Raw genomic sequence first — 12,618 nt, forward strand, 5'->3', positions numbered from 1 at the left:
AACTAACAACAAAGTAACATTAAGGCGCGTGTTACTTTGCCCCAAAAAACTCAAAGTTTTACAAGAAGTCAAATTTAGATAACGAAGACCCTTTCGGTGCTTTGAAAAGGGATATCTCTGCCTTCAGGATGTTAGGAGATATAGTGTTAATTGGGGACTTTAAAGCTAGGACAGCAAACAATTAGTCTATTCAATTGGGAAGTGATGAGAATATGGACAACAACCTTCTTTGATTAGAGAAGATTAAGGATCATGCATGGACAAGGACCTCTCAGGATGGGAATGGGAGTGTGTCCCACTTTGGCATTGAGTTGTTAGGCTTATGTAGCCTCTACGACATGGTTATTTGCAATGGCATGAAAGCTTGGCCAAGATCTAATAGCATCACATGTAAAACTTACAATGGTCAAAGTGTCGTGGACTATGTGATATGCTCCAGAGCTTGATCTGCAATTTGTTGGATTTCAGGATTGGGGCTTGTACTATTGAGATGAACTCGTACCATCTGCCTCTCTTTATTAAGTTGGGCATGCACACAAGTGAGTTACAAGAAGTGCAGACCCAACAATCTCAAAAGAAAGCACATGCAAGCAGAAAAATCCTCATGAACCAAGAGAATCAAGAGCTCTTTGCTACAGCCCTGGAACAACACTTTCAAATGACAAAAAACAACACAAATGTCAAAGAAGATAGTGCAAGAACATAGTGTTATTGCAACAATATGTTGATCCCTCTAATCCACAAGGCCTTAGAAGTGTGCAAAATATCTTGGCCTAAGAAGGTCTTAAACACTTTTCCAACTAATCCTTGGTATGATGAAGAATGCAACGCTGCTAAAAGGTCTCTTAAGAAGGAAACAAATAGTGAAACCCTGAAGTATAAAAAACTGATTAAAACTAAAAAAGAAAGTTATGTGGCTACAAGAAGGAATGAATTAATTTCTTTGGGAAAGAACAACCCCAAAGGTTTTTGGCATAAGCTACAACAAAAGACAGAAAACAAACAATAATATAGTAGTTACGCAATGATTAGATTATGTGAAGCTCCTCTATGAGAGAGATCAAGAGAAAAGTAACCCCCCCATAATCAACTCTACAACCGAGTTATTCTCAGTGGAGGAGGTCAAGTGGGGTATAAAAATTTTAGCAAGTGGTAAGGCTCAAGACATTGATGGTTTGCAGGCAAAATTTTTAAAGTGGGGTGTTGAGACCTTGGCCCCAATCATTAAAAGGATATTCAACAAGATCACGCAAGGAAATTTTCTAGTGGAATGGACTATGAGCGTGGTTATCCCTCTTTACAAAAGTGGAGACATCAATAATCCCACTAATTACCACACTATTATGGTCAATCCTCTTCTTGGAAAATTGTTTGGGAGCATGTTGGAGCATAGAATCAGCAACTGGGCAGAAAAAGAGGGTAAAAGAGCTAAAGGGCAAGTTGGTTTTAGGCCAAGGCACTCTACTATTGATCATTGCATCACTCTTAGGGACTTCATTGAAAAAGTTTGGGACATCCAGAGCGAGGAGGCCTTTTGCTACTTCTTTGACTTCAAGAAAGCTTTTGACACTATACCTAGAGATCAGCGCTAGAAAGAATGGAAGAGCTCGAAATTCCAAGGGAGCATAGAGCAGTTGTGCATAAACATTACGAGAAAGTTAGCGCAAAAATCAGAGCTAGGGAAGATGTTTTTGAATGCTTTGTTAGTGACATAGGGTTTAAACGAGGGTGCCCTCTTCCCCCCACGCTTTTCAGTTTATATATTGATAAGCTGGAAGAATGGGTGAACAACACTAATGGAGAGGGTGTTCAATTCGCAGGATATGTGGTGAAGTTGCTTCTATATGCAAGCGATCTTATTCTAACTGTGAAATCTGCTCATGGTTTGAGAGAGCATTTGAAGGCATTAGAGCTCTTATGTCAAGAGGTGGGGATGCAAGTAAACACTAGCAAAACTAAAGTCATGATCTTCTCTTTGAAGCGGAAAAAACAAGTTAGCTTTATTTTTTAGGGAAAAGCCTTAGAGTTAGTGGAAGAGTACAAGTACTTAGGAATTGTTTTTCACAACAGGGTCAGTTGAGAGACATGTAGAACTAAAAAGATTCAAGGGGGATGGAGAGTTTCTTACCTTCTTCAGAACAGATGTAGGAAAGTAGAATTATGAGATTGGAAAACCAAGAAAACTCTTTTTGGCTTGTTAGTCACTCTGGTTGTCCTCTATGGGTGCGATGTTTGGTGGAGCAACTTGTCAAACAACAAATGGAGACAAGTAGAAAGAATTCAAAAACACTTGATCGCAAAGGCTGGTTTCTTACCGATGGAAGCTTTCACAATCATTCGTTTGTTAACATATTTAAAAAACGTGGATGGCATGGATGAACACTGGTGGCCCAAGTTGATTGTGGCAAAAGAGTTAAAGCGTAGGAAGGAAAATTTGAGGGTAGCAACATGACAAGAGGATGGGAAAATGGGGAATCAATTGGCGATACATTCCTAATTCTAATGTGGAAATAAAAAATTGGGTACTTGAAAAATTCAAGACTGCCACGTGGGAAAAACAGGTTGGCTGTAAAAAAATGACATATGTTAATCATTTCAACCCAACATGGTTACATAATGAAAAGGCCTATTTGATTGCCACACTCAAGGGAAAGGCTAAGATCTTAATAGCACAGATAAGGACCGAATCACATCATCTTAAGATGTGAAACAGGTAGATGGGTAGTTCCCAAGGAAGAGTGGGAAGAAAGAACTTGTGTCTTTTGTGAGGAAGGAGCAGTTGAAACCGAATAGCACTTTATCATGTAGTGTCCTGCCTATAAGGACATTTGTAGTCAGTTCGAAAGCGACATGAAAGTGGACAGTCTATGTGAGCTATTTGTGGAAGGAAAGCTTCACAAGGCAACAAACTTTTTTACCATGATTCCCGCCAAGAGGGTTGTTATGGAGAGAAACTTGATTGTATGATGTTTTGTTGGTTGGATATCTAGGTCCGTTAGATGGTTTTGGTCTCTTGGACGTCATTAAAATTTTTCAATTCAATTCAATGCGAGACTATATAATAGCACAAAGCCCTGAATCTTTGTACAAAGTGAATTCCAGTTAGTCATCACTCCGTGAAGAAGTAAGTGAATTGTTCAAATTGAATATCACAGTTAGTCCCCCATTAATATCAGATTGTGTCCACCCAAAATGTCGGACAGGGAAAACTTCCACACAGCTCATATCTAAAAGTTTCAAACAACATTTAATGAGAATCATGAAATGGGTAATGCCATATCGACTCATTCAAGTTGAACACAAGACAACATACAAAGGCGGGACCACAATCATGAACATGTTATAATGGGCTCATGAGCATGGTGTGGCAACAACGCAGCTCACTAATTTTAGAATGGGTAGCGAAAAGACCATGAAAGAACAACTCCTGTATATTGCCCACCGATGCAGAAGATGCAGCTTCAAAGAACATAGAGTTTGACACCTCTCTCATGCGTAATCAGACCAAGATTTCTAAGGGCCAGATCTTCAAATTGGGATTTTTCCATCTCAACCACAACAACGATAAAAAATGGTATCTAGGTATTTGGTATGCCCAAGCTTCACAGCAAACAATTGTTTCGATGGCCAACATGTAGCAATTGCTGCAAGATGCATCCAACATTTTTAATCTCACAAAGGATGGGCACCTCCTTTTGTCTTATGGGGGATGCATTATTTGGTCCTATGAGGGAAATAGGAAGAAGCCCTCTTCATCTGTGATAACAAATTCTAGTAACTTGGTTGTTTTGAGTGCCAAGAATAACTCTGACATCATTAGGCAGAGCTTCGACTATCTGCAAAATGAATGGTTGAGAGACATGATGGTTAGTAACAGCCATAAGTTGTCGGCATGGAGGAGCCCTTGGTATCTATGTTATGGCCCCTTCAACCTGCGCATGGATCGAAATGGAGCCGTCTAGTTCATGCTAATGTGGAAGAATGAGACAACATATTGGGACAGTGTTGTTTGGAATGGCAAATATTTCAGCGAAGCAGCGGACACGCCCATAGTTGGGTCCAGTCTTAGCTATTCCAGTCATGGTTCGCACAAGGATTTTAATTTAATAGTGTTGCAGGGATTTTGTATGGTTATGGATAAGTCGGGACAACATCGAGGATACAAGATACTAGAAAATAAACATAAGGTAGCAAGCAAAGTGCCTCTCAATGTCGTGAAATAATCTATGTGCATTTGTTATACTTGCACATCATATTTGGTTGTATGTGTTTTTTGTATTTCTTGATGTGGGGATTATTTGGAAAGTTGTTATTGCACAATAAAACTTGAGTATCTCCTTATACTTAAAAGTGGTAGCTAACAATTTGTCTTACCCATTGTTTTTTATTCCAAGTTCAGAATAAACCTTGTTAAACTTACTACTTAGTGTATAATCGCCCGTCAACTCCTAAACATCACTAGTATGTATATTGAAATATGGAACATATTCTCAATGCTTACAAACATCCTACGTTATTTCAAATTTGTCATTTTCCATTTACATTATTTATATATATAATTATTCTCTAAGATCTTAAAAGCCATGATTCTCAACATACATGCTCTTGGATTCTCCCCTGAGGTCCCAAAAATTTACCATACATCTTATGGTTTTTTCCAACATTTTAATCCAAAATTCTATTTTGTATTAGAAAGGTAAATTAACAACGTTTCCATAAAATCATTGTCAAAAACACTATCATTGTTTGCTTTTATATATTAAATTAGTAAGGCAGAAAATACGAAAATTTAAATAATCCAAGTTTCGTTGTTAAGATATTACAGCAACGCTTCATTTTGATTTGGTGAATCTTCAACATAAAAAGTGTCGGATATCTCTGGTTCAAATCCCTAACAAGAATCGTGAATAGAAACTGACCAACATTTAACGTTAATATTCCCAAACCATGCCTAGGTCCAAGTTGCCAGTCACATAACTCCCCACTGAGTAGCATCCTAAACTTATTTTGTTCAACCCATGGTCACGCTACTAACAGCATTCGCATGTATTAGAGTACGTGGCTAATCTATTTCAGAACTCGCCACCTTATATAATTTTTTCCTGGAACTTCATGGTGAATACACAGTTAAAGGGGTCAATCCAAATGGCTTGCATCCCTATAACAATCACAAATCATGAAAATTTCAAAGAACAATCATAAATCACGTATATTTCAAAAAGTGTCTTTTTTGTATATGTTGATTATATTTGATAACATATTGCAGCGGCAATGTATGTTGCTTATCTTTTGAAACAACCAACACGAATACCAAAAATGAGGATGCAATTCTAACAACCTTTATGATTGAAATCATGTACAAGCAAGCCAAAACTAAGATCGCTCCCAAAAGGACATCAAAAATCACCCAGATCATTCACAAAATAATATGTTTGATAGCTTAGGGGATCCTCAAACCCACCAAGTTAAACATTTTCAATCCCTGAACATCTTGAGATCAGATGTGCAAAGCTGAGCAGTACAAAACCGTGATAGGAAAAACTGAAATTACGAAATGTTGTCCAACATACTTTCTGTACATTGTGAAACAGTGAATTTTTTAAAGTTACCGTTCCAAAGGAAAGATATAAATATAGATATATATGGAGTATTTTTAGATTAAAATGGAGTCTAATACAAACACCGTGAAGCACTCCCATTTACAGTGGGCAGTTGATACATCATCATGGCTATGCTGATGGTTTTTCTTTCATATTTCACTCCAAACTAACAAGATATCTCGTTCCTAGTTCAGTAGCTATCTATCATAAACATTAAACCAAATAATACTAATTTGCCTGATATTTTGTTAGCATTGCAGAGGTCCTCAATGATAGGTAGCTGAAATACTGAGAAACAACTACCACACAACCTTGATAACTCAAGGGTATGAACTAAAAAAAAAACCTGATATTTATATGTACCAGAGAAAATGCTCTGAAAACTGAAATCAAGATTCACTAATGCCAATGCATAAATTAAAATGATAAAACAATCCACGATTTCATTCTTGCTATGGTTTTTCCTTCACAGCCTATGTTTCCTATTTATAACTCCCTGAAAGACCAACAAAAAACCTGGTCTGACGATAAATTTCGGAACATGCTCAACTCTGCATGAACAAAAAATTAAGAAATAGTGGCTGGCATTAAAGATATTAATTTAACTGCAGATGGCTGAGGCCCTGTTTTCCCTTTCAACATTAAATATGGATGTGATATCATTAAAATATTTCAAAGTTTCACATATACCCTTTCTGATTGCAGAAGAGTCATTTAATACACTTTTGAATCCTACAAGTATTCATCTAGAATTATGGACTGATGCATTTACAAGAATTTCAAATTCCACAGAAATTGTATTCTTTTTAAAGTCTGACTCTCATTTACTAAGATACCAAACTTCGGTAATTATTAATATAAACACACCAAGCAAAACTGAAGGCTTTTAGCCAAGCCATGTCTAGCATCTAGAAGGGAAAATGTGCCTCAATAAACAGTTAACTGAGAGCAACACTAGAATGTACTCTCCAGTGCCAAATGATATGTTCTTGGTCAAAATGTAAGACATTTTTTTCTCTTAGTTGCAATACTGCGCAAAAGTCATCTTTGTCTGTGTAATCTATACGTTCTTCAGAGTTGGTGATGTAGTTGGTTGTTTAGGTGTCAGTCTTGCAAGTAAAGCCTTATTCTGGAAACGCTCAGTGTCAATGAAGTAGTAATTTCCATTTGCTTTGAAGGTGACATAAGGCCTATTTGTATCCGGGGATTTAATATCAGAGAACTGTATTGTCCTAGGTAAATAAGTTGCTAGCCATGATAAAACTTCAACCTCAAAGCTATCAGAGCCTGGTTTCCATTTGAGTTTGTGCACATAAGGGCTAGCAAACCAATGGAGAGTAGCAGTTGTGGAAGCACTAATAAAAATAACAGTCGCTCCAACAGCTCCTTTTACAATTACATTCAGCTCAGGGGATGTAAGAAAAGTTATCACAGGACCTAGTGAAACAGATAAGCAGCAGGTAGAGAGTGATAACAACTTCACCTTTCTAATTGTATCAGAAATTGGCCCATAATAAACTACATTATCATCCTTCTCATCAGACTTTGGAGGCCCTATAGTTATTTTATTATCATTTGGATCTACAGCATTGCCACTAGCTTTTGAAAACAACCTTGTATGAGCTCTAGGAATCCAGACAAACTTGGAGCTTCCATTTTGAAAGGATGAGTTCTGTGAAAGGTACTGGCCGAGGCTAGAGTATTGGCCCCAACCATCAGAAACGCGAGAGCCATAACCTAATTACAAAGCAGGCAACCATGTATCAGAAAATGGTAAGAAAAAATAATAGAGAAACTACACTAACTATGATGAAAAACATAAAAAGAATTCACTTTAATGACATTTGTATGCATCTGTTTTTCAAAATTTTCGTATTGGAATTACTTATATCAAAAATATAAATTCACAAACAAAATTGCAAGAACTATTGCCAATACATCATGTGAAATGGCCAACAATTTTTGTAGTGGACACATCTTCTAAGTAGGTTCATCTTTTGCAGTTCAAAGATATGCTATGGTTTCTAAAATTTCTGCAGCATTAACTGTAGATGTATACTATTTAAATGGCCAAGAAAGAAATTTGTGAGTATGTCAAACAAAATTTATTTCTCAAGTTTGGCAAGAACTCAACAAGCATATGGGCAGTATGCTAAATAAGAGCACTACAAATTGGTAACAAGATATCGCTAGACCAATGAGTCAAACAACTTTTCATTATGTTTTGAAGCCTGAATAGGTAAAGCAATTGTGCTAATAGCACAATAAATGGATTGCAATGACAGCCTACTACTACAACAACCTCCTTTTACTTATCACTATGTGTATATTCATAAGGAGTTGCAAGCATTTGAAGCCCCATGATTTCAGTAAAGACATCTATTCAGAACATTGCAAATAAAATAAGACATGGTAGGGCCAGCTTATACAGCAAGGACAGTATCACTGAGTGTGCAGCAAACAAAAGTGAATGTGAAACGAATTTGCATTCCAAAATTCTACCTATTGAAATTGCAATGTTGCAAACAATCTATTCACCCACAATTTGAGGAAAAAATTTATTGAATAAGCCGTCAGTATAATAACCTGGGCACTTAGAATAGAAAAGCCAATATTATGTAAAACCATCGTTCTGGCCATAACTAGACTGTCAACAATAGTTCTTCAAACCAACTGGATTTATAACCAAGCTTTGCATAATGGTACTGAGTGATTCTTAGAGAAAGAGATAACTGGTCAATACTATTCAATTATCATAGACAGTAAAAGATGCTTAATGCCAAGTGAGAAGAATTTGACCGGTGAAGACTGCATGAAGGACAAAAGGAGGTAGGCATGTTGTTGATGCAGTGTTCCTTGTACAGAAGTTTTTCACCTTGAAGATTTTGAAGAGAGTTAAGAGTACAGAAAGAAGCAGTGATCCAGCTTCATATTTGGTCAATTGTTTGACCAAGCCCTAGCATAGAGTAGATTCCAGATGCAAAGGGAGTATCTTTTGTTTGGCAGAAAACACCTTCCACGGTAAGAGGGAGTGTTGGACTTTTAGTACCTAAGACATGTCCAGCGGGACACCATTAATGGCAGTAGGAAATAGAGAAGAGATGGATGCATGAAGAGAAGTTATTGCAGCAGTTAGTCCAGCAGAGATTCTATACAGCTATCTGTATAACAGTCTCAATGACAGCAAAAGAGTATACCCTCCTTTAGCAGTTTTGTACAACAGTAACGAGGGCACAGGAGCATTTATGAGGGGGACAGAGAGATTGGTGCATGCATGTGAAAAGCACCATCCTGAGTTTAGTTCCAGTTTAGATACTTTTCTGAGTTTGCTCGAGTTAGTAGTTGCATGCACAGACATTTAGGGTGCTTTGCATATGGAAAGTTTCCAAGATTAGACAAGACAAAGATCTCTAGAAGAGAGAGAGGCATGCATGCATTACTTGCACTCTCCTCGGGTGGGCAAAACTTCCTCCGAATAGCTCTTTAATGTAGGTTGAGGGCACTAATACCAAGGCCAAGAATAAATCTAGGGTTTAGCTTTATTTCAGTTAAGGTACTGTTGTGCATGTGTCTATATTCATTGTACCTCCTAGATTATAAAGGAAAAGGTAGGGGAATAAATTTTACTCAGTTTCTCAGAGTAGGAAGCAGTCACTAAAGGATAGAGTTTGGAGCATTCCGTGTATTTTCTGTTTACAAGAGAGTAATAAACAGTGATGTGCCATGAGTTTCAGATGTGTACATGCAAGTTGCTGTTACTTTCTTCAGCGGGATGTGTTTCAGTATCCAGTAGATTTTAGATTACAGTTTGATAGAGATCTCAGTTTTTATGTTTTCCTGATTAGGTAGGTTACATATCAGACTAGGACTCTTGAGTCTTACCATGTGCTGAGGACTTCTAACAATCTAGGATTTATAATAAAAGCAGATCCATCCCTTGCTCTACTTCTGGCTCTGAGATTAGCACTCTCAACTGGGCATGAAGAAACTGTATTTAATGCAGTGCTCCAGCAAGAAGAGTAACCTCATTGGGATCTGTGCCCTCTCTCTAGACTAAGTTTACCTCGTGTGCTTTATCTAAAGCTACACAAAAGCAACCTAAAAACAGAACTTCTCTCAGTCTGAAAATTTCAATTCAAAAATAGGAAAGTGGCAAAGTCTGGAGAAACTACTGCTCCTAAAACTGGGTAAATTGCTAAATCTGGACAGCTAAAATTAGAACTACAGTCCATCTTATAATGCAGAACTGTCTTCCAAAATCAATGTGCCATACAGGACCGAAGACTATGCCCTAAGCTAACAGAGTCTGTATTCACTGCTCCTGCAACTGCAATGTGTTCCCAGGTCCCTAACACGTGCACCATGGCTGAAGGACACTTCCAAGGTATAAAAATTAACATTTCTAAGAGTTTATCAACCCCATTTTCTTTAAGTTTTTGACCAACAATGTGGTTCTAAGTTTTTCCAAATTGGGAGGTACATACCCCACTGGAACCTATTCAACTAGAGCTTGACACATCTTCATAAATAAAGGAGACTGCAGTGTTAAGTGAAAAGAAATTGAGAGAGAAAAAGTACCCTACAGTAAGATCCACCTCCTCTTAGAGCCTGCGTTGTAAGATCTTCTCCGTTGGACCACCACTAGGAGCATGCCTCTTCCTCGTCACTGCTATTGATGGTCAGCTGTCAAATTCAACCCTATTCCCCACTTGCACTGGATGGCTTCTTCAAGAATGGAAGAGGTTCACCTCTCTACCTGTCCTACATGCTGTTGCCACTTTCTCCATACCGATAGGATCATCTCTCAACATAGGTTTTCTTTGGCTTGGAGACACATGAGAACAAAATCCAATCCCTCTATCTGGGAGGGCCAACAAATGGCCCTTGAGTAGAAGTAGATGCTCTTAAATCTGACATTACAAAGGTCACAAGCCTAAAAGCAGTTTCTTCCATCAACAACCTTCACTCTGGACCTCAAATGTTACGAGAAAGTGCTCCAGTGATCCAGGATTGCTTCTTACAATAAACCACTCATCTTATACATCCTTCTCCTGGACCATCTCTCCATTCTTTGGAGTTGTCTGTTTGGGGTTTTAGATTAGGAGCCACTTTAGCACTCCCACTGTATACTGATGTTATTGTACCTATCACAGTCCCGTTGACCTCCTTTTCTGGTCATCAGCTGTGTTGGAAATACTAAGAGGGGGATAAATCAGTTTTCACTTTAATTAGTTAATTTTAACTTCACGGAGATTTAACTATCATTAGCATCATATCAAGGCATAAGTTAGCATTACATCACATGAACATATAACAACACCATTCAACAATGCACAACATCAAAGATTTTTAGGTGGAAACCCTTCTAGGAGAAAAACCATCGAATGCTTCTTAATATAGGTCTTCAAAATTTACATCAATAGGAAGCTCCAACTTCCGAGATTCTCCAGCTACAACTAGACGAAGGCTCCAACTAAAAAGACATTCCAACGCCCTGGTTTACCAACTCCAACTAGAAGGACGCTTCAATGCCCTAGTTTACCAACCTCAACTAGAAATCTGAAAAACGCTCCAATGCCCTGGTTTTTTCAACTTCGACTGAAAGGATGCTCCAACACCCTGCATAGGTTCCAACCTGCCCTAGCACCACCCTGCCACCCTGAAAATAAAAGATAAATGAATAAATAGATCACACTGGTCACAACACTTGATTACTGCACCTCATAGTCACTACTCTCATTGTCCAAACACTGTTGCATCAGTTCATAAAACACATTTTGCAGACAGGCATTTCAGCAATACTATGACCAACAAGAACCGTTCATCAATCCATCAATCCCTAGCCGCAATTCACTCTAGCTCAGCCATGCTCTCGGGCCTAAATAGTAATACAAATTCTGATTCAACAATACGTCTTCCTAGCAGCAAAAATATATTACAACTTCTGTCCTTTGTCTTCAACAATCAATATTGACAAACCTTATTAGCAGCAGTCATCAATACACTCTTTACCATGTCCCACAAATCATCAAGCTGCATCTTGTATAACTGTGTCAATAACTAAGTCATATACACTGTCAAACCCTAGCTGTTATACAATCATACATAGTCACATTAGTAGCAACAAACTCTGACTCCTTGGTTGCTGGTTAAAGCCTAGCAGTATCTAGTCAATGCTTTAACCAGTACATTTGATTCACTGGAACTTGAACAGGCTTTCACAATCAATCAGCCTTCTTTGCTTAACAAGTCACAACATCCAAAAGCTCCGACAACAATACAGTGCAACAGTTCTAAGAACATCATCTCCTACAACCCTGACAATGTTAACAAGACCAGCACTTAATCACTGAAACAACATTTTTATAGTTTAGGTCCTGGAACATTCAATGCACTTCTTTGTGTAATATCTCTCTGTAATATAAGCAGATATAGAATTTGATTCACAAATACTTTCTCAGTAGATATATATACTTCTAGTAACATAACCTTGGCAGCATACACAGTACAAGTCTTCTCACAAGATTAGCTAATATATCAAGCCCAATACAATCATATGTTCCTTGTCAAACCCCAATTCATCTGCATAGACATGCAGGGAATGGCAATTCACTTAGGGTTGTAGCATAGGAACCATTTTAGCAGTTGAGGACTTTTGATTTCCTTGGATGTGTCTACTCCAACAGATCTTCAGAACTACCGATGTAGCTTTCAAATCATAGACATACCTTTGATTAGTGATATCACTGATGCCTTCAAACTTGTTGATCCAAAGTGTGCCGCTGAAAAGGATGCCTGAAGTTCCCCTCAATATACTGTTTCCTTCTGACATTCTTCCTTACTTTTCTACAGGAATCAATTAATTATATTGCCCACAACAATATCACTGAGTTACTCAATATGTCTCTAAGAAATCTGGTCTGAAACGACTTGATCAGGCCTTACTCTTGCTACAGCAATAGAAGAAATATTGATTTGTGTAGCTTGGAGGGTACTCCAAGCCCTAGGGTTCAGGGTT

General features: G+C 37.9%; 1 protein-coding gene across 1 annotated transcript in view; it reads right to left on the reverse strand.

Moving 5' to 3' along the window:
* Nucleotides 1-6,345: 6,345 nt before the first annotated feature.
* The window catches only part of LOC149260189 (uncharacterized), a 44,263-nt gene continuing 37,990 nt past the window's right edge, over nucleotides 6,346-12,618 (reverse strand). Inside the window, exon 2 of the mRNA XM_089419810.1 lies at nucleotides 6,346-7,337. Within this exon, the coding sequence (XP_089275936.1) occupies nucleotides 6,661-7,337 (677 nt within the window). The 3' untranslated portion in view covers nucleotides 6,346-6,660. The remainder of the gene's footprint in view (nucleotides 7,338-12,618) is intronic.

This window comes from Pinus tabuliformis, chromosome 6, assembly GCF_031772625.1.
Source record: "Pinus tabuliformis cultivar Carrire ecotype Pingquan chromosome 6, CPIR1, whole genome shotgun sequence".
NCBI classification, from domain to species: domain Eukaryota; kingdom Viridiplantae; phylum Streptophyta; class Pinopsida; order Pinales; family Pinaceae; genus Pinus; species Pinus tabuliformis.